Source organism: Ciconia boyciana, chromosome 7, assembly GCF_034638445.1.
Source record: "Ciconia boyciana chromosome 7, ASM3463844v1, whole genome shotgun sequence".
In the NCBI taxonomy this organism is placed as follows: domain Eukaryota; kingdom Metazoa; phylum Chordata; class Aves; order Ciconiiformes; family Ciconiidae; genus Ciconia; species Ciconia boyciana.
The window spans coordinates 54,402,796-54,428,752 of NC_132940.1; the positions used below are offsets into that span (position 1 = coordinate 54,402,796).

Consider the following 25,957-nt stretch of genomic DNA (forward strand, 5'->3'; position numbering starts at 1 on the left):
ACAAAACAGCTGGCTCTAATAGTGCTGGCAGTGAGATAAAAATGGGCTAGACCTGCTTTGGGGAAGAACTATATTAAAAAAGGAAAGAAACATGCATATCGTTTGTTTCCGCAACTGGTCCTACACCCACACCCCACCAGAAGAGCCACCTTTTCCTGCAGGAAATGTTGCTGCTTGTCTGTGCATCAGGGTATGACCCTGCCCGGGTCCCACGACGTTGTGCTCTTCCCCAGGTGTGGATGGGCGCATATATATGTGTGCTTCTCCTCCCACCACCCCATTTACACAGCGGGCACCCAAACCCAGCATATAAGGTGCGTTGGTGCCAGCGAAAGCACCAGCACCAGCACCCCAGAACCATCAGAGTGCAGCCATGCACGAGGCCAGATCCTGCACCACTATTCACCCCAGGCACAGCCTTGCCTTCACTTTGGGCCGGGAGGCCCATGGACGGGTGCAATAGATGCCACTGAGAACAGCAGGGCCCCCCATATCGTCCCGGAGCACAGCGTAGTGTGCATGGGTCACTCGTCTGTCCCCAGAGCACACACCGCACCAGCAAACTGCTGTCTCCACAGGTCTAGTGGATGCCACAGCCAGCCCAGCATTGCTTTTATCTTGTTTTAAACATATGGTGAAAGCTGGCACCGAGTTTATTTCCTTCTCATTTAGCAAAACTTTGTTACAGAAAAAAAAAATAAATCATAAATATCAACATGTCCCAACCCCCTGGCCACCATCCAACCCTGCCAAAAATAAGTCCAGCACACCACAGGAACTTGAGAAAGCAAGACAGGCAACTCAGAGAGCTGCCTGGCCACCCTCACCTTGTTTCTGGGGCAAGGCAGAGTGCCGGTGAGCCGCAGGGGAGCGGGGTTCAACCTCAGTCCGGCTGGGCAGCAGCGGGCACCGTGCGAGGCCATGGCAGCAGAGCACGGGTGCAGGCAACTGCAGTGCGTGCCGTGGCAGGAGCAGGCAATGTGAGGGCCCTGTGGGCAAACGAAGCAAGGCTGGCGAGTGGACACGCTTGGCAAAGGAGCAAGTCAGCTAATGATCGTTTCCAGGGGTGGTTTGGATAATAAGAATGGCAGTTCTGGTAGGTATTTCCTGAGGTTGAGCAGGGCAGGGCAGGGGGAATTAATATGAGCTCAGTTTAGCTTCTACCCCTCCTTTATTTGTAATGAGATTAACAGCAGAGATGGTAGTGGCACCATGAGTCTGCTGCCGCGATGGGGTGAGCTGATAAGCAGCTTCCGCACTGCCTTGCATGTGAGCCCAATGGCTTTGGCACACGGGGAAAAACACCCCTTGTATCACACATGGCTTTTTTGCCATGGCCTTAGGGTGGCTTCGCTCCCAAGTTCAGGGGAAACACGTTGCATTGGACTGGCCCAGCTGCTGCCAGCAGTGCCAGGAGTGTGGCTGACCTTCCAGGGCAACCCAGCATCACCACCCCTTCCTTGCAGTGCGTCTGCACCCGACGCCGGCTGAAAGTGCCGGGCTAAAGGCTGGTCCCTGCTTTGTCAGTGAGAAATGAGGCCACCGCTTGCCACCAATGTGTTTTGGGCAGCTCCAGTGCAAGAAATGAAACCGGCTGGCTTGACTGCAATGAGGCAGAAGCTGGAAAGAAGCATGAATGCCCTGCAAGGCACCTCCCAGCTGCTCACAGTGCTTTAACTGGACTGTAGCAAAGGTGGAGAAGAAACTCTTTTATGAGCCCCCTCATAGAGAGGAGAATGTGGACCCCCCTGACAAATTTTGGAAGGAGCTTTGTCCCGCCTGTGAAAGGTTTGTTCATGGCAAACCTAGAGCCTCCTCTGAGTGTACGTAGCTCTACCAGGGGAGTTTTGGCTGGAAAACCACTGAAACAAAAGCCCTGTATTTTAAAAGCCTCATACTAGTCGCAGTAACCAGACACGCATGGGCCAAGTGTGCCTGTCCAGGGCAGAGGCCCCAGCTGCTGTGGGGCATCTTAGCACCAGGCTCATCCCTGCAGGGCTCTCTGCAGCGGCTGGTGATGCCCAAGCCGAGGTGATGCCCAAGCCTGACATTCCCTTCACCACGTTGTTAGTCACTGGCCGCATCACCCCATACCAGGATGCCCATGAAAACCATCTGTGGTGACATGCATTTCTGCATGAAGCCCTTCTCATGGAGCCCCATCAACGTGTGCCCATGGCCCAGGGATGGCCAAGCATCATGGGGGGCAGCTGCCCGGTCCTGGGGGGATCGCGGGGGGCGGGTCCCACCACTGCACTGGCAAAAAACAACCCACCAGCATCTTAAAACCAGTTTCCTGCCCCCAGGCACCTGGGGGTTGTTTGTTCATCTCCTTTCGTTTCGACACCTCATGTGAGAGGCTGGGAGCTGGCATTCACTGCTCTGGTGGTGCCAGCTCTGAGATTGTTTTATTTGATTTGCCGGCCAAATTGGGTGGATGGGTGGAGGCTGAATTTTCCCCTTTATTTTTGTTTTCAAAAAACCCTTCTGGCCCTGGGTGAGGCAGAAGGAGCTGAGTAGTTTCACGTCTATCTTCTCTGTGACAGCACCTGCCTACAGCGGCGGGGCCACAGCCTGGCTCCTCTGAGCAGAGGAGCTGCGTGCGGGGGGACGGCCTCGCTGGCCGGGTGGGCAAAGCCCTCAGCCACCTCACACAGCATTTTTTTAATTTCTCCCCTGGCTCAAACACACTGGAAACAGCACTAGTGCAAGCCCATCCTTCCTTGCTCTGTGCAATGGGTCAAAGGAAAATGCAGCCTTTAATACGGGCAGCCTGTGGCATTGGGAGAGGATGAAGCAGTCTGTGAGCTCCTGGCCAGTCTAGGAGTGATCACCAAAAATCCTGGCCTCGTTGCCTGGCCTCATTTCACACAGCTGCAGGAAAGGGGTTTGTCACCAAAGGTCCCCAGGGAAAGCCCTGAGCTGTGTGCGGTTGACACCCTGAGGTGCTCTGAGCAAACACTTTCAGAATAACCGTCCCCACATCAAAACGTGGTCCTGTCAGCGACTCTTAGGGATGGGACGAAGTATACATGGACTTTCTCCCAAGCCTGGCGGTGCCCTGTGCTTCCCCAGGTGACTCACCCAGCCCTCACAGCACCTCCGCAAGCAAAGCAGCCCAGGAGGTTTTTTCCCATCTCACTCATGGCTATGAAGAGAAGGATGTTCACATGCATCTTCCAAAAGCTCAGCCATGAGCAACCAATGTGCCGTGCTCTCCTGCGCTCAGCAAACTGCCAGGTCCACCCTGCCAGACGCAAGCCCACAGTGCTGCCACCAGGCTTTCCTGGCAGCTTGGGCTTGCCCACCCCTCTGGGGCCACCTGAGACACCATGGGGAAAGTAAACATACTCGCACCAAACCCAGGCGCTGTGGGGAGTGAGAAAGCCTGGCTGATGAGCACACACACCGCCCCACTCAGCCGGCACCACGCACGTTCCTCCCTGTTTGCTTGAACATCTGCACCAGGAATATCTGCTGTGGCACTGACCCAGCAGCTATGACCCACACCCTTCCAGTGCCCTGCAAGCAGCCTGACCAAGGGGTCTGTGTGGCTGAGAGCTGCTGGCATGCCTGCCCACCCCTTGGCTTCTGGGACCGATCGCGGTGGCTGGAGCCACTAGCATCGCTGCTTGGGGGGAATCAGGCCAAATCTACAAATTGCATTTGCTCTGGGAGCGTAACGAATCTTTAGTGGTTCCCCTTGCGGTGGAAGATGCTACATCCTTTTTACCCTTTCAGACTAATTACACTGAAACAAAAGGTGAGGTACGCCATACCAGGAACGTTACCAAGCCTTTGAGTCCTCCACCCAGCAGGATTAGGTGGGAGCTCTGGATGGCATGAATACAGATGCCGGCAGCCGGCCTCCCGCTCCTCTTGCTCAACCACTGGCGCCACCAGACAAAAGATAACAAACATGCCTCCTGCTCTCGTGATGGGCCTCGCAGCAAAAGGAAATTTCCAGGTCAGAAGCTCCTGCTGGGTAGCCCATGCTCCAGGCTATGCAGAAGAGCTGCCGTCCCTCAGCACCTCTTTGCCCCAGCTGTGAACACCACATAGCACCAGCACGCAGGGGAGACCCAAGTGCTGCACAGCCCAGGCACTGCCTTGGGGTCTCCCCTGCTGCCTTCAAACTGCATCTCACTTCCAGCACTTCCTCTCTTCCCAAGGGATGACATGGCTGCTGATTTCTCCAAAATACCTTCTAGTTTTCAGGAAAACCCAACAGGACTCTTTCCTTTCCGGTCCCTCAGCAGCTCTGCAAGTCATTAGTCACCATGCTGCCAGGCCATGCTAGTCTGAAGGTAGCTCTGCCCTGCAGACACACTCAGCATAAACAGGGATAAATGTACCAGAGGGGTGGTCCTGTTCTGCCCTGCGAGGGGGAAAAGGGCAGGGTGCTACCTGGGAACAGGCCAGCTCTGGGAGCATCACCCAGACCTTCTCCCTCCCTGTCATGCCTGTCCACCCTGGTCAGCACTGCTCTTCTTTCGTTTGCAATAGGGATGCTCACAACCAGCTAAAGCAGCATGAATGGGAAGAAAACCAGGCTTAGGAAATTTGCCCATATTAGTATAGATGTCCATCTTGGGCACCCTCTTCTGCAGCTTCACTGGGTTTGATTTGGCTGTCTCAACTAGCTGAGAGCCTCCTCAACGATATTTCATATGCCCTGGCCTAACCAGGCATGCAAAGGTTAACCAGTGAGCTCCTTGGGCCCAGCATCACTTCACTTCAAATGGAGCAGAAGGAAGGCTCTATTCTGTTCCTCCTGAAGATGTGAAAAAGAGTCAAGTGCTGCAGTTTGTGCTCCATGTCTTCCCAGCCAGACTCTCTGGGTGGGCTTTATCTCTCCTGAAATGCCACAGTAACCCTGTGCGGCTTCCTGGCCATGGGGGCACCACTACAAAAACAACAGGAAAAAATTAAAAATAAATTTCAGCTAGCTTTCTGTGCTCCTGAGACTTCTCCAGACAGCAGTCGGTCACAGCCTGTGTGGGACACAGAGTGCCTTCACCTTCACCTCCTCACCTGCCATCTTCAGCTGGCTGCTGGTGTCCCTGGCAGGGCTTTCAGTCATGTCCAATTTTCTCACCTCCGAGACAAGGCTGAAATAATCTGAGACAGCTGCTGCCCATGGCCTGACAGTAATGTACTTGTTTTAATGGTTACTTGCTAATATTTTACCCTTGGGTGAAATGATAAGGTTCAGGGCCAGGTGGAACACGTTCAGCCATCCCTTCTTTGCGGCAAGCTGAGTCACTGCTGTTACAGTTGTGCAAATCGAGTTTGTGTGTGGTTTTGGTGCATGTGTTTTTACCATGAGCCCTTAACCTTCAATGCACAGCACAATCCCGCCTGCTGATAGCTCCTAAACGCTAGCTTCCTTCTGTTCAAGTCGCTAATTAAGCACCAATAAAGGCCATAATATAAACTATAATAGAAGTAACTGCCCTGCTACCCATAGCACTTAAAGCTGGAAGAAAACTTTCCTATTGGGAGAGCAAAGAGTGGGGTCTGTGTCCTCCAGGTATCACCCTCAGTGGCAGGCAGGCACTGCCACAGGCTGCTCCTCTAGAAAAAGGGAGCCTTGCTCAGGATTTTCAAAGGATGTTGTGGGTTTGGGGCTCAGGCCAGAGCCTAAACGCCAGAAGGGAGGGGACCGGCTCACACGCGCCAGCGCTCAGAGCTGGGTATTTGCTCAGCGTGCAGAGCTCTGCATCAGCCGTCAGAGGGCCAAATACTGCCCTGGGGAAGGGTGCTGGACTCTGCTCTGGGGCTGGGCTTCTTACACGTCGGCACTGCAGCACCTTCTAGGTACCTTGCCTTGTGCTGGAGGTGACCCGTTACCTCTTGTTTCTGTGGAAAATACCTCCATGAAAACACTCATGTTCACCTCCAGGTTGGCAACTCTCTCCAGGTTCAGCATGGGCTGCTTGACCGTGTCCTTGGAATAAGAAATCGGTGCATTTCTCTCACATTTCGCCATGGTGCATGGCTAATTTGATGCAATCGTGTAGCCACCCACGCCTATAATTAATCGAAGAGTTTTTCACACAGCACTGTGCAATATTTTGTTTCCTAACATCCCTGCTATAGACTACTAGGATCTGTTGTAACATTTCTTACCCTATTCCAGCACTGAGGGCTACGCAGCCAAGAAGATGGATCACATGTAGAAATTTTCAGCATTGTCTCCAGAGGTGATTTCCAAGGAATCAGAAGCTGAATCAAAATTAATCAAAATTAATCAGAGGCTTACAGACGGATTCAGGAAAACAAAACAAAACTAAAAAAGAACCAGCCAATAAACAAAAACAACCTCAGGAAGAAAATAGGAAAAAGTCAGCAGATTTCCTGGGGGTGCCGTTCAGGAAGCTCAGGAAAAACTGGAGGAAATCAGAGGCTCTCCTAGAAAACACCTTGCCAGAGTTCATTGCTCCAGGACAGAGCCAAAAAATCCCTTCCAAGGGACCAAGGGGCCACTCCAACATCTTCCCCTTCAGACCTGCTCCTGTCCAGCTTCATGTTGCAGCTGCTGATGGGGGGAAGGAAAGTGCAGGTAAAGACTGGAGATAGCCAAGTAAGACAGTGCTTGGAAATGCTCAGACTGAATGCTGAATAACTGAAAAGAAACACCTGACAAATGCTTGTCCACACCTGAGGGATGAGCACCCAGCTCACACCTTTGTGTGCAAATGAGCGGTTTGGGCACTCTTCCTTCTGGTCTGCCTGCAGGCCACGGCCACCACAGCCAAGAAAGCCGGGCTGGGACCTGGAGGCCAGGGTAGGGGTGAGCAATGGGGGCACCTGGGTGCTGAGCAGAGACCCTGCGTGGGCAGAGCATGGCCCTGCAGCCCAGATCCCGCACAAGCGCTGCCTATGGCTGCCAGCACAGCATACCCCTCCCCACCTCCCAGCCAAGGGGGGTGCCACCCTCTCCAGCTCCCCAGCTTCTCCTTGGGAGCTGCAGCCTCTCTCCACGACACAGCCCTGAACTGCAGCGGGTGCCTGCCCAGTGCTGGGGGCTGCTCTCATGTTTGGCCTCCCCTGGGGCAGAACTGCATGTGGGCCAAACGAATGGGGCAAGCTTTTAGAGCATGCACCAGCAAACTGAGCCAGAGCCAGCTCATGGCCTTCGAGCCAACAGCCTGTGGGGAGCCCCGGGGGAGAGCCCCCCGCCGCGCACAGCACCCTGCAGAGCCGCGCAGGTGCACAATGGGGTGCTGGGTGCTGCAGGCGGGTTGGCCTGGCAGGGTGCCGGGCTCCCCACCCAGACTGGCTGAGCTGGCTGCTGCGGCAGCGTGGGAGCCCGGAGCCGGCCGCGGGTGCTCCAGCCAGGTGCTGCTGTGGGAGTTCCTGGCTGCGGCGTGTGCTCCCTGCAAAATACCTGGTGGTATTTTCTCAGCTGGAAGAAGAGATGTGTATCGCTCTGGCAGGGAGGACTTTTGCAGCCAAGGCTCTGTGTGTGTGCGTGGAGGAAAGGTGGAGCACCTCTCGTGCCCTCAGGCAGGGCACGCATGGCACTGGGAGCCTGAGGTGCTGCTGCACGCTGGCTGTGGCTGCAGGGTGTTGCAGCACGGGGTAACCATGCAGGGCTGCTTGCCTCCAATGCGCCTCCAACCAGCCTCCTGGGGTGGGTAGGCTCTGGCTCTGGAGATGTCTCTGGGTAGAGGTTCACCAACCGAGGGCACAGCTTCAGGCTTTTTCCACCCAAGAGCTGCCTGGGGTGAGAGCAGTCATCTCTCCCGGTTTGGCAGGTGATGGGTTTTGGTCTTCATCTTCTGAATTTCTCATTTGTGCTGGTGTTGGTTGGCATGGGCACAACACTGGGGATTCCCTGGGTGCACAGCAAAGGGCAGGAGAGCAGCAGCTTTCCCAAGAGGCAGCTATGGTAAAAGTTGCTCTGAAACACCAATAGGTCGCTTGCTTATTCCATCCATGCAAAATAAACAAGAGTTGCTGCTGCAGCTCTTGCATGTGGTATGGAGGAGAAAGGTGCTGAAAAAGGCAGTTTTATAAAACTCATGCCCGCTCTGTGAGCACAGCAGCCGTTTGGGGGGCTGAGGGGGGCACACAGGCTCAGTAATTCGGGTTGCACCTGCCTGCGGCGGGGAACACGGGACCACAACGGCGGCAGGAGGAGGCCTGGGTACCATGAGCCTTCATCCGCCCCGGCCCCGCCAGGCCAGCCACAGCCACCGGGAACTGCAGCAAGTCCCTGCACCCCTATTCCATAGTGCCGGCGGCAGAGCAGCCCCGATGCCCAGAGCAGGGCCGCGCCCGCAGCGGGTCCCGCTAGAGGGCAGTGGCTCCCCGGGCAGCGCGGCCGCCGCCCGCCTCGCCTCGCCTCGCCTCGGCTCGGTTCGGCTCGGCTCGGCTCGGCTCGGCTCGGCTCGGCTCGGCTCGGCTCGGCTCGGCTCGGCTCGGCTCGGCTCGGCTCGGCTGCGCACCACCGCTGCCCTCCTTACTTTTATACTTTTTTCTTTTTGATGAAGACAGCATTACAAATCCCTTGACAGAGGAACCAGCGCGGGTGGGAGATGATATACTCGGACGCGCCTTGGCTTCAGTGCAGCCATATCGCCCGTTGTCTCAATTTTTAATTTTTTTCTTTTAATGCCAGATTGGATTTGTATTCTTTTCTTTTCTTTTCTTTTCTTTTCTTTTCTTTTCTTTTCTTTTCTTTTCTTTTCTTTTCTTTTCTTTTCTTTTCTCTTCTCTTCTCTTCTCTTCTCTTCTCTTCTCTTCTCTTCTCTTCTCTTTTCTCTTTTTTCTCTTCTTTTCTTTTATCTTTTTCTTTTCTTTTCTTTTCTTTTCTTTTCTTTTCTTTTCTTTTCTTTTCTTTTCTTTTCTTTTCTTTTCTTTTCTTTTCTTTTCTTTTCTTTTCTTTTCTGACACTAATTTCGAGAGTGCTGGCAGTTAAAACAGAAGAGTAACAGCACTATCTCTTCTCCAGTTCTGCCGTTTATTTTGTTTCAGTTTTTCCCTTTTTCTCCTCAGACCCTGCACCAGTTTCTTTGCCACACGCAGAGCCCTGCAGCCAGTTACTTGCCGCTGGATTACACATGGCTGTGCCATGAGAGCGTTTCTCGCAGTGCAGTCCCCAGCTTTAGGAACTTGGCAAAGCTGATTGCATGGACAGAGCCGTCCTGCTTAATATTAACAAACAAGCTTAGTCTTCCCCTGGCCTTGATGCAGGCAATAATGAGACCACATCTTCCCAGGCATGATTCAGAGTGGGAAGCTAATATGCTCTGAATGGCTCCCCAGGGACTTTCTTGCCACTGATGATGCAGGGAGCCTAATCTCCTACCCTAGGCAGTTGGGAGAGACAATGTAAGCATCTCCCTTGCATGCTGTAATGGTTGGTATCAGCCCAGCTGCCTGTGAGTAATTGCTGAGCATGCCAGAAGGCACCCACCTCCTGTTGGAGCATGCATCCCGATCGTCCAGGGAAGTGGCACAGCCAAAAAAGCCACTGGCTGCTGTGCTTGTGTTATCACTGCATGCAAAGGGCACTGCACACAAAGGGCACTGCACTGCAACGGCAGTGAGAAAATCAGCGGAATGGTGCATGGAGACCCTCACCAAACACTGAAGCTTAGAGCTATCAGGTTGAAATCCAGCTGCCCATGGGCCTGTGTCTGATGTTGCTGTGGAAGCGGAGCGAGGCGTGGTACTGCTGAGACTGCAGCCACCAAGGCAGAAACATGCTGGGCACAAGCAACGTCCTCAGGTGTGGTTAGAACCCTTCAGCCTTTGGCTTCAATGCTGCAGGCACACAGTCATGGCACTGTCCCTGGAGATGCCCCTCAGTGCTTGCTTGTACCCTGAGGCTGCAGCTACAGCACCCCTGTCCCACCCCAAATCCTGCGTCTCCTGCCCCCCCCCCCCCATAGCCTTTCCTTTACTCACCAGTGGTCCCAGGCATCTGGCTCACTTCATGAAGGCAGAGCTGATGTTTCCTAAGAGCAAAACATGTGATGCTGTAGAATTGTTTACAAGGAAGTAAAAGCATTTTAACAAAACCAGCTGATCCCCTCCCCCCCACCCCGAAAAGGCCTTAGACCAGTTTGAGCCAAGGAAGCAGACGGCCACACTCAGCCAGCAGCAAGGGCATGGCTGCGATGGGCAGCCCTGCAACATCCACAGGCAGGCGGAGGGGGCTGCAGAGGGGCTCCAACTCCTTACTGAATGAAAAGCACCTACTAATAGAAATACACACACACACAAACCCAAACCCACCTATTTCCGCAGCACTGATGTTAAGGCCTTGTGCTGAAGGGATGGTATATACAGTTGGGAGGGGATGGGCAGATAAGGAAAAGGGACCAGTCCATGGGGCCCAGATCAGAAGAGCAAAGCTGTAGCAAAGGGCTACTGCCACATACCTCTGAGTAAAATTTTGGCTCCTTAAGCCTAGGGAAGCAAACTGGGAGAAAGCTGCAGCCAGTCCTTGCCAACAGAGCACGAATTTTAGCTTCCTTCCAGTTTTTTTGACCTTCATGGCCAGTGTATGAAACATTAACAATAAGACTCCAAAACTCTAGCCTCTACCCTTTGCAATATGCTCAGGAAGATGATTCCCTGCTGTAACGGGTCACAGAGAGCCAAAACATCTCAGGATCCAGAAACCACCAGCTCGAGCCTGGCAGCCAGACGAGGCTGTTTGCCAAACCTGCGTGGTGAAGGCTCAGCATCAGCACAGCCCATGCCCAGGTGGCCACACTCCATGTCTGGGTAGTGGCCATGCACTGCCACCCCACAGAGAGGAATATGCAGGGGACCTTTCAGGGCTAAAGCCCTGGCCTGGTGCAGCTCCTCTCACTAACCTTCACACAGCAGTTTGTATAAGCTGCACATTTCATAGCTCCGCAAACCAGAAGGCCAAACAGCCCAAGCTCCTGCTCGGTGCTAGGGCTGGGCTGCCCACAGGGTTTTCCCACTGAGAAACAACTTGCAAAGAGGCAGAGTGGGAGACCAGGTCCTGCAATCCTCCCACTGCAGTGCAGGTGGCCACTTTGCTGTCAGGAAGGCAGGGGTTTCTGCTAAGCCACACAGGACAGGAAGAACGTGATGAGCAAGACACCCTTCACAGGCTCCACTCGGATGTTTGCCAAGTTTTGTTGTGTCCGGATAAGTTTCATTCCAGGGGACTTCTAGCTTCAGCACACTTAGAAAACAGCATAGAAGGGCATGCACGTCTTCAGATGTCCACCCAGGCTTGCAAAACACAGCTGGAAGCTTGTGATGGATCCCTGCCCTGAAAACTTCATGCCTGCATATGAAGCATCCCCATATCCAAAGACAACATTCCAACGAGTACGGGTGGAGGGCAAAAGGGAGAGCACCAGCTTGGGATTCCTCAGCACTGAAACCCTTGCTGCAACCTAAGCAATGCAGAAGTTCCTACTCCAGCGGTGGATCACAGCATTCAGCAATTGCAACCATCAGCAAACGTATTTCAAGCCGACCTAGTTAATGGAAACTGAAATCTTATTTTACCTGATCCAGTTTTCTCATCTAGAGGCAAGGAGTCCATCAGCTGAAACAGCAAGTTCTTGCAGCTGTTGTAGTAGCACTTCTCTCATTTGAGGGCAACGTACTAGTTTTTAACACCACATTCAAGCAATCCCTGTCTGCCAGAGCATAAGCAGGGGTCTGATGCCTCTGGATATTGATATCCAGAAACAACTGCTTTTCTAATCCTTCGGCAAAAGGAAAAAGAAACAGTGACCAGAACCAAAGAAATCAGGCAGGCCTTCCCTACCGTAATGGTAAATGTGAAACTATTTACCATTTACCAAGGGAATCCATGGCCTTTTCTTCTTTTGAGATCTTTGTGGGGGTTTTTTTTGGACTGTCCCCATTCCCGAGCATCCTCTCTCAACCATAACCCAGGAAAACTGTAAGAAACAGACACACGTGGGGCCCCACACAGAAACCACTCATGGAACTGGGCTGTTAATGTGGTGGTCCATGGACAGACTGAAGCCACTGGCTGATGAAGGCCACTCCATCACTTTTAGGACAGCCACCCTGCTGGCTCTGAGTTGCTCTTCTTTCAAATCCTGGGAAGAGGAATTGATATGCAGAGGAAAAGGAAAAGGCTTTGATAGGAGAGAGGACGCATGGGGTGATGCACGAAGCCTTTGGTGTAAGCTAAATAAGGAGGACAAACCTCCTCAAGCTCCAAGGGGGATGGCGGCGATGGCTGTGCAAGGCTATTCACAAGTGTAGAGGAAGGAAAGGGCAGCACTGACCCTGCCTGCTCAAAGCACACGTTCCTTCCCCCGACCAGGGCACACAGCAGTGTCAGCTCCATTGTGTTTGAGCAGGACGTTGAACACCAGGCAGTACCCCGTGCCCTGCTCAGAAATAACGAAACCTGATGAAAGGGCAAAAAAGAGCCATGCACATGATGCAAAAGCCAGAAGACTTCACAGTTCAGCAAGAGGTTTACATGGGCTGACTCATTTGATCTGCCAGAAAGAAGGCAGATGGGTGTGTGATGGCACCTTATAACACACCCTTGTGCCATGGATGGTATGGGGATTAGAAAACTGCACGTGGGCAAAGGTGACACTAAGCCCCAGCTGCTCAGAGGAGGAAGCAGCAACAAAGTCTCCTGCTCATTTCCAAGATGGCGCACAAGCAAGAAAAAAAGCTGTTTGGGAATTCAGTGTCATTTTCAGTTTGGCTTTTATTTTCATTGACTTCAACAACAAGGTGTTCCAAAACACACACAGATCTTGGTGCAGGCAACACTGTCATTACTACAAGCATTGGTAGATTCTCAGCTCAATTAACCCATACGCTTTGATGTATCAAAACAAAACAAAAAAATCACAGCTCTACAGGGGAGGGTAAAAGCTACAGCAGTTCAAACGTACTTGAAGATTCCAGTTATACAGAAGTGGGCTCCACAGTGGTATACAGTAGAAAGAAGGTTTTCACAGCATATATTTTAATCATTAGTGATGCAGCAGAAAAGCTCCATCTCACTGCTGAGTTGAAAAGCAGATACTGAAGTTCTTGCACCCAGACACTGGGCACAGCATTAACTGCATTAACCTTTACAGTCAAAAGCTTCCTAGTTCCTAAAATGACTGTATTTTTGCATCAATATTTGTACAATACTGAAGCAGCTCAGAAGGATTACACAATGGAGATGCAACACCTTGGAGGTGAGACCTAATTAGGCACAATCTAATTCACCTCCAGGAATTTGCAAAGTACCTGCACTAACACTTGCCCCACACTAACACTGCCCCACTGAATTAATTCTTGCATCAAGTCAAGAGCAGGATGACTCGCTTCTTTTGTAGCGTATAGAAAAAAAAGACAGACATAGTAAGTTTTCACACTGAGCATGTTAAATACTTTGAAATCTAGGACGCTGCTCTTTGAAGTGTTACAAAATAAAATGATAAAACAGGCTTTCGGTACCTGCCCCCTCCCCCCTCAACTGCAAAGTAACACAGGAATCTCAGTATGAAAAATACAAATATATTTGTCCAGTGACGAGTCATTTGTTACAAGGTCTACTGTAAGCGTTCTGCATAAAAATAATAATTAAAAAAAACAGAAAAACAAACATTTTATTGTGGTTCTGTCAGACCCGGTATCCCAAGAAGAAATAAAAATTGGCATGTTATGCTGTAGGAAACAAAAATTACACATACAAAAAAATATTTATATACACACACTTTACAGGGTAACCATCTTGCATTACTATTTAGAGCTATCCAAAATAGGCTTGCACAGTTACCGAAAGGCAGTCTTTGAATGCAATATAGACCTGGCACAACAGACAGATGGAGGAGGATGCTAACAATATCTGACTTAAATGAAATACATGGCACACAGCAGGGACCCGAAAACAGCCACTGCATTGAAACAAGATTATTTGGTTGGAGAAAGGTAGGATGACAAGTCATTTAAGCTGCTTTTTTCATTTTTCCCCAACCAAAAAAAGGCAGACTTACTGTTAAGAGCAAGCCAACTTGAAAGCAGCTGTGCTGAGCCGAGCTCCTCAGTTTAGGTTTGTTTTGTATACGTTAGAGTCTCACTACCTTGGCCAATCTAAATGTGAAAACATGCACTCTGTTCAGTTACTTGTTCACAGGATCACTGGCAGTCAGAGGAAATGCCTCAGAGCACAGCTGCTGTAGAACCAATAAAGAAAAAAACACAGAAAAATCAATTTCTCATGTAAACATGACATTTTGCAGTAGCAACACTCATATTACCAGGAACTGGTCCTTGTTCCAAGGCAGTTGGAAATTTCTTTCTTTTTTTAGTCTCCACTTCTAGTTGCTCATCACTTAGTCTATAGTCACCAGCAACAAACCACAACAGGCTCCAGCCTATTACAGATATATCTAAAGACGGTTCTACTTTACTTGGCAGGAAACCAACCTAGTATGGTCTAAATAAAAGATTGTCTGGGTTTAGGATAGCTGAAGCCCTACAAATCAGTGTGCAGCTCTCATTTGGTCCTCTGTTCAACTGGAGGCTAGGCAGGCAAATCCTTACGCTAAGCTAACCAGGCTGCGTATGTGGCAAAGCCTAATTTTCTAGCTTAAATGTCAGTAGTAGTACAGGATGGCTAAAGGCTGGGTGGGGGACAGAAGTCAGGAGTGACCAATGGCTGTATTTGCATTTATATCCTGAAACAAGCAAACCGGGACATACACATGAATGTAAATTCAAAACAAGAAGAGACAGCAGGTTTGGGTTTTCCCAGAGAAGGTGAGGGACAAGGAAAAAGTGGATTGCAGGTGGCTGTAAGTGCTGGCCTGCCCAGCAAAGTGCATGTGCTGTCTCCGCTGGAGAATATTACACACGAACAGAGCACTTAGCTCCGTGGGAAGAGGCTGTTTAAGTGCGACGTTCAGCAGACTGATTCCCATTTATTTTTCGGATGAACTGCCAGTGCAGGGTTTAGTGGCCTTGGGTTTTTTGCATTTGGTTTTGGGGTTGGGGTTTGGGTGGTTTTTTGGTCTTTTTTGGGGGGGGGATTTTTTAAAATTTATTTTAACCTTCCTGCTTTTCAAAGCGGGATCGCTGATTGAGAGAGACAAGTTTGCAGGTCAGGATGCCCACAAGATGTGTGAGGATTCAAAAGTCAAGAAAAGAAGCCCTCTCCCCAAAGGAAAACATGAAACAAGAACAACGCCTTCTCGAGAAGGTCAACGGCTTTCAAGGAAATACCACCCGCCTTCCCCCTTTGCTCAGCTCTTCCCCTTGCAGGAGCTGGGGTGGAGGTCGCGGTCCAGGAGCATGACCTAGACAGCATCAAGAGCATAACTAGCATGAGTGAGCAAGAAGGCTCCTTCCGCCCTTCGTCCAGGGGTGCAGTACCAAGCAGAAGGAAGACAAATGAAGGGCTGAGCAGTTTGTGGCCGAGGCGGGGTGGAGCAGGGTCCGTGGAGCTCACTCCCCTTCCTCCTTGATGCGTTGCTGTTTGTTGCGCCGGGCATCCATGTCAAAGTTGAAGTCGTTCCACTCGTCACGGGGCGGGAAGGAAATGGTCTGCCGGAGCGTGAAGCGGACCGCGTCGATGACCCGCTCCCCCCGGGTTTCACTGGAGCCCACGCTGACGGTAGAGGCGCCGCTGGGGGTGCGCAGGAGGTGGGGAGGGGAGGAGAAGTCATGGAGCTGCCGGTGGTCCAGGATGCCCTTCCAGATGGCATGGCGGAACTGCTCCGGGATCTTGAGGCTCACCAGATCCTGCAAGACAAGGTGGAGGGCTTAACAGGGCAATCCCTGGGCAAGCTGGGCTCCGGGAGTAGAAGCAGCCTCTGGGCCACGCTGCAAATGCTTATTAACCAACAAAGCTGCTAAAATCCAGGTGGCTGTGATGCACTGTAGAAGACAGACCACTAATCCTGAAGGTGGTGGTTCACTTCTGAACAGGCATGCGTAGCCATGAGGCAGCAAGGACTAGTGACACAAGGTCCATTTTGAAGTTACACAAAACACACATTCATGCATAAGATATGGTGACCTAAAGCTAGATGTTTAACAGGACTGCAAGGCCTCCAAGACAACCTCAGGGACATCTGCTGGTTGTCTATGGTGGGGGATGCTGCACTGCAAAAGTTCAATAGCTTTGAAAACTTCTGTGTTTATTTCAAAGCCTGCAAAAGGATTTTAGAATTCAAGTCGAGCTCCAGTATTCGAAGCTCTGGGTCTGACTCTGTAGGAACTGTCTTAATTACTTGACCATAACCAAAATTTAAGAACAGACACATAACCTTAGAGAACTTGGACTTCAAGGCCCCACCATCTCTGGTGCAGTACCTGAGGGTAGCATTACCTGAACTCTAGGAAATGTGATACCAGCTTCTGAAAAAATTAGCAACCAGCTTTGGTTAATTTGGGTCAGCTTTTCTAATTAGAGCAGCAGCAGAAGGAAGGCAGCCCACACTAGGAAGCAAGAGCACCACGGCCTTGCAAAGTCTCAGGGCAAAAAAACGGGACAGCCAGCTCTGAGGAGAGCAATGGCTCAGGAGAGGAAGCAGCAACCCTACAGCAAAAGCCATGCAAGAGAAAAAACAGCTGGGCTGAGATGCCAGTGGCAAGGGAAGATCATTAGGTAAGGCCAGAAAACAGAAGCAGGGAGGGAGAAATGCAGACCACGTCTGGACAGCCTACTTGTCTGCAGGCGAGTGAGGTGTTTCAGAGCGGTGTAAACTGAAACCAAGCCTTGCAGAATTAACAGGAGTGTGGGCTGGGGCCACTTCGGGGGCTAAAATGCACAGTGGCGGGGAGGGGGAGACACTCTTGCTCTGTGCCAGGCAAGGCAATTACAATGCTGGCGCTGAGTCCATCCTCTCTTCACCTCACAATAAGTCTTCTCTGTGTGCAACAGCCTTAAGTCAAACTAATCATGTAAAAATAAAAATATACTGAGTCTGGATTTCTGACCCATTCCTACAGCAGGGCCAAGAGTGCAAACAAAGGAAATGGTGAGGAGTTACTTACATCCATGGAGTAATGCTCAATCTGATAGATGGTGGTCAGCCCCTGGGTCGTGAAATAATCCACACAGGATGAGCAGCCCAACCTCGCTAAGAAGCTGCAGAGGAGGAAGGAAGGAAGGAGAGAGAAAAAAGGATCACCCTGGCTGCAACAGCCCAAACCACAGAAAACCAAACACTCAGCCAACCTGCAGCAACAGGAAACAAAGCTTTCACCCTTGGCTTGACCTTCTCCAAGACATCCCAGGCCAGCAAGCCACATCGCTGCCACATCAAACAAATGAGGGAGTCCTTCAGCTTGGCTCCTAGCAGACAACCCTCGTGGCAGCACCTTGCCTTAGTCAAGAGCCAGTGCTACACAGCCTGGACCTTGGGGCAGGAAGGCTCACATGGACCCTCCTGCCAGGTCACTTCACCCAGAAGGTGGCTGAGCCCGTGGCAGCCTGTTGCATGGATAGAGGGCTTCAGCAAGGTGGTGGGTCTGGGGCTCAGATGCATCATGCACACGAAGTACTTCAAATCGGCACATTCCTCCCTAAGTGTAAAGGATTCCTCCTTTATGGGCAGCATCTTTCAACCTGTTCAACCTCACGGAGGGCAGAGGGGCTTCTGACCCCAGCCAAGGCTTGTCGAGTGGCCAAAGGGGAAAAAAAGAAAAAAGAAAAAAGAAATGTTTGCAAGACTGCCTGGCACCCTCAGCTCCACCAGTCCAATAGATGCTGCATCCCTTGGCTTTCTTGCAGTCCTAACGTCCCTGTTTCTCTCAGCTGCTCAGAGGTGGGGGTTTGAGGCTCGGTGCCCAGAGGGTGCCAGCCCTGGGACTGCCCAGACCCACTGGGATCCAGTGCTCCAGGAGAACGGGGCGAGGGACCTGGCAGGTCCCTTCAGGCTCCCGACACGAGGCCTCCGCTCCCTGTGGGGGGGAAACGTGCGCCGGGCAGCCTGCTCCTGCTCACCTGACGATGCTGCAGTCTGTGGGGTACGGAGGAGGGGGGGTGCAGTGGGACGTTGAAGGCATGGAGAGGGGAGGAGGCAGCGCCTGTGTGGGGCTGAGGCCATTCATGTCGCCGGTCATGGCCATGTGGGTGCCCATCATGGGAACTGGAGGAGAGAAGAAGGAGGAGCACATTGTTACCCAGGCGTCCCCAGACCCCTGCTTCGCCCCCAGCATGGTGCCAAGGGACAGCACCCGCAGCCGAAGCGGCCTTAAATCCCCTGCAAAGCCCCACACAGAGCGAGCTCACAGGGAATTTCAGGCAGGGCCACAATGACCGCACAAGGACCAGATGACAGACAGTCCTTCAGGAGCAGCTCCCCTTGCCAACTGTTGGCAGCACCGCCGCCGCCGCGTCACCTTCCGTTACAAATGGACTTGGTAGAAACCTAAGCAAGCCGCGGGTGTCTCGGTTTTCCCTGCTGCAGGAGAGGAGTGGGACAGAGCCAGCGGAGTAACCCAATACAGAAGCCAAACAGCTTTGTTTTCAGAGACACCAAGAGCACCCGAAGGGGCTCAGCAACAGGTGTGGGCAAGAGCCCAGTGCTTTTGAAATTAAAACAAAACAAAACAAAAACAAAACAAAAAACCCTCCAAAACAACCAAAAAACAAAAAAAACCCCACCCAAACCCAACAAAACTCAGCCTCCAGAACCATGTCTGTCATCCTGGATTTACAGGGCTGCTGGGCACTCTTCAGCAGCCAGGAGGAAGCAAGTTACAGAGCTGCGAGATGCAGGTATTTCCTTTGAAACTAAGAAGTGTCTTAATTGAACCAAGGTGAAAAAGTTTGCCATCTCCTCTGCTTGGAAAGGAAGAAACAAGTCTTGAAAGACAGATGACAGTGCAGCCAGCCAAATCTGCAGAAGAAGCTCTGTTCACCCCTGTGAGGCTCAGAGCAGGATGCTGAAGCTTGGAGAAAGCAGGTGACTTGCCCCGTGGCACAGCAGCAAGCAATATTTGGCTCTGCAGGTTCCCAGCCCGGCTACCACGAATGACTCCAGGCTCCCAGGACTAACACTTCCCACTTGGAGATGCCAAGTCTCCTTCCCTAGATTAGTGGGGTGCACGCACAGAGCAGGAGAAGAAGGCGTGAGGGTTTCTTACTGTTGGTTCCCATGCCGTCGGGGATGGTGGTTGGGGTCAGGGCATTGCGCTGCTGAGGGTTAATGAGCTGGCTGACCGAGGGCAGCTTGTTCATGCTGTTCATTTTGCTGAGTGGTGGAGAGTTGGAGCCATAGGATGACTGCGACTGCATGGAGGTCCTGCAAACCAAGGAGATGTTAGGACAGGAATCACAGTGGCTGAGCACATCCAGGGGACTACATTTTTTGTTTGTGGCAGTGGTGAGCTACTGCTGGTGAAATCGCTGATGCCATGGGAGCATCACAGATAAAGATCATTGGAGAGAGAGTCAACAGGAAATAAGTTTCCCAGATATTCAGGGCATTTAAAAAACAAATGGTGAAATATGACAAAGGGAGCTTCACTTTCGGTTCAAATTTTTTACTTAAGGAAAAGTTTCTACTTAAGTTTTTCAGTTGAAGCCAGCAAACAGCTGCCAAAACTCAAAAATAGTATTTTTAAGTTAAGCTCTCCTTGTGGTCAAAGGCTTTTTTGGAAGAACAAGAGTCGAGGAAGCTATCTCAAACCATCCTAACTACCCCTAAAACCTGCCTGCAGAAACAATTTTCAGATTGGGTCACACTTAGCACCTTGGTTTCTCCAAAATTCCTAGTTATTTATATAATCAGGTTGTTATGAGGTGCATATGTATCAGCCAGAGGCTCTTTGCTCAAGACAGACTCCATACACCTTAGGGACCACTACTGAGATGGTCAGACCTGCTTGGGATGCCGACACACAGCTTCTGCTGGTCTTAAGGAGAACTCTGTATCCAAACCCCGCAGGCTGCTTGCAAAGAGTATCAGATTCTTATTACCACTCGACAACAGCACTAGCCTCCCTCAAGTCCAGACAGCCCCAAACTCCACCCAGCATATCCACAAACCGGGCCAGAGAAGCTTGCTGGCAAGCTCCCCCTCCGCCTCCCCCGCACCGAGGGTCCCAGCTGCAATCCCACCTCGTAAGCGATCCGGACCATGAAGACCAGACCGCTTCTGAACAGCAGCCCAATTCCCAGATCGAGTTACGGCTGCGGCATCCCATCTGGAGTGGGGTCTTATTTGGGATATGCAGAAAATGATCATTAAAGCAGGCCCAACAGCTCAATTGGCAGAGCATTGCCATGCCACAAGAGAGCGGTTTTTTCTTTCTCTGACACCAGGGGCGTTTGCAAGACTGGGCAAAGGTGCTGGGGAAGTGGGCATGCTTCCCAAACACAACATACCCTCGCAAGCTGTGCTCGCCCAACAGAGTAGAGGTCACCCAGCTCTCTGCGGAGCCTGGCACTCATTCGGCCATATCATGGTGACCCCGCGGTGAATGTGCAAGGGCACATTCCCATCTTATTTCCCACTGGGAAACTTGTTCGTCTGGGTATAACTGGTTACACCAATTCCTGGGAACTGGCTTTCCTTCTATGCAAACAGAATAGTTATTACTTCAAATAAGTGAAGTGTAAAGGAAAGAAAAGGCTTATTCCTAGATAATTTATTAAAACCTTCAGCACTCAAGGTCAAGTTTCGTACAATTACATTGTCTCCAGCTTCCTGCACTTTTAAGACTTGCAGTGTTGGGTGGAGAAAACATCTATGCTAACAGGCTAGAGTATCTAAGGCCCTGAAGAAATGTTACCTAATTACACAATTACAGGAGGTACAGAAGGGTGTGAACTGTCCTTTGGCAGTGAAGATGCAGGACAAGATCCAGCAAACTTCATAGACTCAAGGAAGTGGAAAGCACAAGAAGCTTCACAAATTAATATTAACGATGGCAGCAACTCCCAAGGGGAAGTGAAACTGAGCCATGAAGTTCAGACCCAACTTTTCAGTGTGAAGGGAATGATTCAGATCTGAGGTTTCAATTCACCAATTATAAGTTGAGGCCAGCCATGAAATTCAAGTCAGGTTGACACCACCCTTAACCTAAAGAGGCTTCTGGATTTAGGACCAAAACGAATATTTCTACTTTACAGGTTCAGGCACCTATCCTAACTGAGCTTCAGCTGGAATTAATACACACCTGAGTAGTCTCTTAGGGCAAAACCTGCATGATGTGCAAGTGAAGAGGTCACCACATACACAGTGAAATTCCAAATCAAATCAACAAAGACTTCCCAAAAAAGATTTAATTGCATTGTTTAAGCTCAGGACTGATTTTATTCAGAGACCTCATGACTAGAAACTTTTTTTTTTTTAAAAAAGGATGCCTGTTGCTATGAAACAAGATTCTCCAAGGAGGTCACTAGTGGGCCTAACTTTGCCCTCTCCACCACTAACAGTGATCTCAGCAAAGCTAGTTAGGAGACTACAAAATGCTTTGGGGATTAAAAAACCCCACAACAAACAAAAACAAAAAAAAACCCACCAAAAAAAACCCAAGCAAGCAAACACAAGCTAACCCAAAGCACCCTACACTATAGAAAACATGCATACTTTAACATATAGCTTAAGGACTCCATTCTTATCTCATTCATACTCACAAGAATCAAGATTAAGACAATCAAGCTCAAGTGAATAAAACAGGAAACAGAAGCATTTTTCTTCATACCCATACTCATTTCAACTAAACTATTCCATCACGTGAGCAGATGTCAAAAAGGTCTAGAGAAAGCCATCTAGCCAAAGAAAAGTCACAAGATAAACCAAGATGCAAAATTTTATTGAAAATTAATGTCACACATCAATATAGCAACAGCCTTGGAAACACAAGAAAATGTCTTTGGTATTAAACACACGGACTACATGGTGTTTGAGGATTCATTTAAAATATATTGCTTTTTTCTCAATTTTTTTTAAACAGGTATAAGAATGTCATGCACAGTGATTTTCATTAAAATTATACTTACTATGTCTCAAGAAAGATTAGAAGTAGGAGCATTAACATTTCTTTGATATCAATGCCAGTGAAATGCATTTTAATATCAAGGTATAAGGACTTCAATTAAGAGACTATTATACTTCTTGGAACAGTCTGATACGAAAGGCACTGAGTCACATTCTGCAACTGATTTTTCTCTCTTCAAGAGGCTATGTAATTGTTTAGCCAATAACATTTGTAGTTATGCAAGCTCATATGAGGGCAATCGCCTCTCATGCTTCAAGACATACACTGATCATCTCAAGAGGTCAGGAATGAACTTCCTTCTCCCACATATGAAGCACAGTTCAGTTCACAGGTTACCTTGTATAATTCTGTGCTTTCCCAGCTCACTGGATATCAGGCCTTCACCAGAGGTAGGAAACTGCTTGGATAGACCAATTACCTGATTCAGTAGACAAGTCCTAGAGTCCTCATTCACATTAGATGAGCACACCGTCATGTAAGCAGCCTTAATGCAAATGACATCAAAGGTTCATTAAGTGCAAGAATAGGGCAGCTCAGGCTCAGAGAGTTTAAGATTTCACCCAAGCCCTGTGCCTACAGTCTGCTATCCCTGAAGACCTAGAGCTAGTCGCAACGCAGAGAGACCCAAGTGGAATCAAAGCTGTCCAGTTCTGGGCCTGCCTTTCCTTACAGTAGCCACAGCAAGTGCAGCAAGGATTACATCCCAAATTTACATATAGTCATCGTGCCCATTAGCAATGTTTTTTTAAGTAAGGTTGCCCACTGGGCTGCATAACACTGGGATGTCACTGATATAGTCTAGTAATGGCACACAAGTGACACAGATGATGCTCAGTTGCACTCATCCACTTTAGAGGCCCATGAAGCAGGACACTAAAAAGCAGAGAGAATGCTCTTGCTCTCGACATCTCAAACACCTTCTATTCTAAAGCAAGCAATAGTGCATCTTTTCAACCACACAAGTGGTTTGTAGGCTTGGTAATTAACTGGGAGCAGGGAAAGGAGGAGCCCTGATGGCCACTAGGCAGACAGCAACTACAGCACAGGGACAAGGGCAGCGATAGTGTGTCCCCTTAGATTTCAGGTATGGGAATTTCCCAAGGCAGGCAGTGGATGCAATCTGCTCTCCAGTGAAAGGAGCTATAATACAGGGAGTGGATATACAACAACTAGTTGACAAACTGATATGACCTGACTGACTGATAAGGCCCAATTAGTCCACTTGGTTATTCCTTGAAAGGAAAAGGCTTACTTTTCTGAAGCCCCAGAGATGACAAAGAAGCAATCAAAAGACAGTTGGGAAAAAGTTTTCTTCTTTTATCTGCAGAGGACAGACTATGAAGCAACTTCAATTGCTTCCAGCTCCAGGTTATTTGATTTAAAAAAAAAAAAAAAAAAGCACCTTCTAAGATAACCACCTAGTAGCTGGAGAGCAAATCAAGTCACCATTAAGACCAGTTTCACAATCATCATCCTCATGTAGGTAAGGAGGACAAATCAGAAAGCCTTTCCAGAGGACAGTGGGACCCAAATAATATACATTCTTGTTTGGTGGAAGTCCCAGGTGCTGTATTGCCCATTATGGTACAAGAAATTTCCTAGAGACCAGACCAGATGATAAACTGGAGCATGAGCTGGAATGTCCCTGTGTGGGCTATGGATGCCTTGGTATCTTCTGGTGGGCTGCCTCCTCAAACTTGCTGGTGGACAGGCCCTGGAGCAGAGCTCTAGATACAGATTAGTGTGTCCCTGTTGCAGTATTTCTGTATTGCCATCCACAAGCAGACAAGACCAAGATCCAGAAATAAACCTTCACTGGAAGGACAGACTGACAATGCCAAGCATAATCCTGCATTTGGGCTGCATTTGCAGGTCAGATTCCTGCCTCTCACACGGAAAGGAATAGTATTGCCTTTCTTCTCCCAAATAAAAAGGGCACAGAGCAATAGTTATCTGCTTTGTGATCTCAAAGTACTTCCTGGAGTGTCCAGGCAAAGTAAAGAGGCACTTGATTTGGTTAGCTTTACACAAGGAATGATGGTAGAGCTGCAACTCTATGAAATAGTCACTGCTAGTATTTAATTAGTTATTATTTATACTCAATCATAATTTTGGGGGCTCTTGTCCATCAGCCCTCCCCCACACTGCTGTGGTACAACAAGTCTTGCTAAGACAACGAAGGAGATATCCAGAGATGGGATATGGCTCTCAAAGGAGATGTTAGTACAAGTCATCACCTGCTCAGATCACAGCTCTGCTGCCTGGAAGCGGATGATATGATGTTCAGAGATAGGAGTCTTCTCCCACTACATCAGGCTTTTTTCCTTGGTGGGTGGCCAGGAGGCCTGCTCTGCATTTGGGAGGCACCTTCTCTTCAGGCTGTGCCTAACCGCAAGTGTGTCAGAGCTGGGTATGCACCTGCCCCAAATAAATCCAGCATGGACTGCACTGCACGCACACAGGTCCCCATCAGTATTTATCCAGCCCCACTGTGTTTCTCAGGAGCTGCTGATCACTGGCATTTGCAACCAAGCTCTGCTCCCCAGCCACCACTGATCTTGGCAGACACCAGCCCACAGGGAGCACCATTCTTGGTGTATCTTCAGTAACTTCTTCACATTTCTACTTCCTGCAGCCATCAACATCGGAGAGTTCCTCAGGAGACATGCCACTGCCTGAGAGTGTGGGTTGAAGGACACTTCTCTACCAGCATCAGGGGCTGTTCTTCACGTAAGGAGGTTTGAGCACGTCTCGGTGGGGAGAGCCACAGCAGGCATCATGCCCACCCTCAACCAGCTCCTCCCTCATCGCCAGAATCCTCACCTAGTGCCACACTCAGCAATGCCAGGTTAATTCTGCAGCGTGTTACTTGCCTGTTGATTGTTCCTCCTTTGTGCTGGTCTGGGCTTCACACTTAGAGATGAAGTTTCCAAAGGGTTCAAATCCACCTTGTCAAGCCCCATACAAATGGCCTTCAGAGGTGGAGTTTGATACAAGCAGTGTGAGGATTTACAAGTCCTTGCTGAGAAACGGTCTCCTGCGCAGGAATTGCTAAGCCAGGATGCACGTCACGGACACAATAAGCAAAAGCCACTGGTTGCAGGATTAATGGACAAGGTGGGCATGGCCTGAGGCCACCTGGCTGAGTCAGCTGCAAAATATGCTGGCACTGTTTTGCTTTGATCTGTGAGGTTTGTAGTGATGGGGTAAGATGTAGTAGGGTTGATGAATACTCTAAAGCAACATCTAGTAACTGCTGAATGTCTGCAAGGAAAGGGGCAAGCTCCAACCCCTTTTCACAGGTAGGGCAATGAACAGTTTTGGACACTCTACCCTTTACACCTTCAGCTGCAAAGGGAAAGGGACACTGGGCACAGATGGATGTCATTACGCAGAAAGACTCCAACCTCACGTTCACCTTGTGCAGCTCAGCCCACCACTTGGATTGAGCCCACAGAGTCCGGAGGGACCTTTCTAAGTTCAGCAAAGCTGGATTAACGCCAGTAGTGCTGGTGCAAAGTCAAAGTCACCCACTCTTCCCTACAATTTTGATGTATTTTAGATCAGACCCTTTATGATTAGAAATAAGAGGAAACAATTCGTGATGCCAAATTAGTGGATATTTCTACAGAAAAAAACCTGATGTCTTACCAGTGCCAATTCATATAATTACTACCTCCCTCTGTCCAGCAGTACAAATACTTCATCTACTTGCACTATTACTGCATGACCAGCATTAAAACAGGCCAAATTGACTATCACAGACTGTTTAAACACACCCAACCCTCTTCCATCCCCCCCAGCCCCTGAACACATTTTTAATTTAAACAAGACAAGAGGCATTTTAAAATTGAGACCTGCTCAGAGAAACCCTGCCAAGTTTCACAAATACAGAAGTAACAGGAAGGAGTATCAACAGGTTACAAAACCAGGAAGAAAACGTTACACCAAGACAGACAACATTGTGGTTCCTGACCTCCCAATGCTACGGGCTACATCT

General features: G+C 49.8%; 1 protein-coding gene across 1 annotated transcript in view; it reads right to left on the reverse strand.

The window, feature by feature from the left end:
• Nucleotides 1–14,226: 14,226 nt before the first annotated feature.
• TP63 (tumor protein p63) overlaps nucleotides 14,227–25,957 on the reverse strand; it is a 107,600-nt gene continuing 95,869 nt past the window's right edge. Inside the window, exons 11-14 of the mRNA XM_072867109.1 lie at nucleotides 19,096–19,253; nucleotides 17,951–18,095; nucleotides 16,999–17,092; nucleotides 14,227–15,741 (exon numbers count right to left, since the gene is read on the reverse strand). Coding sequence (XP_072723210.1) covers nucleotides 15,445–15,741; nucleotides 16,999–17,092; nucleotides 17,951–18,095; nucleotides 19,096–19,253 — 694 coding nt within the window. The 3' untranslated portion in view covers nucleotides 14,227–15,444. The remainder of the gene's footprint in view (nucleotides 15,742–16,998; nucleotides 17,093–17,950; nucleotides 18,096–19,095; nucleotides 19,254–25,957) is intronic.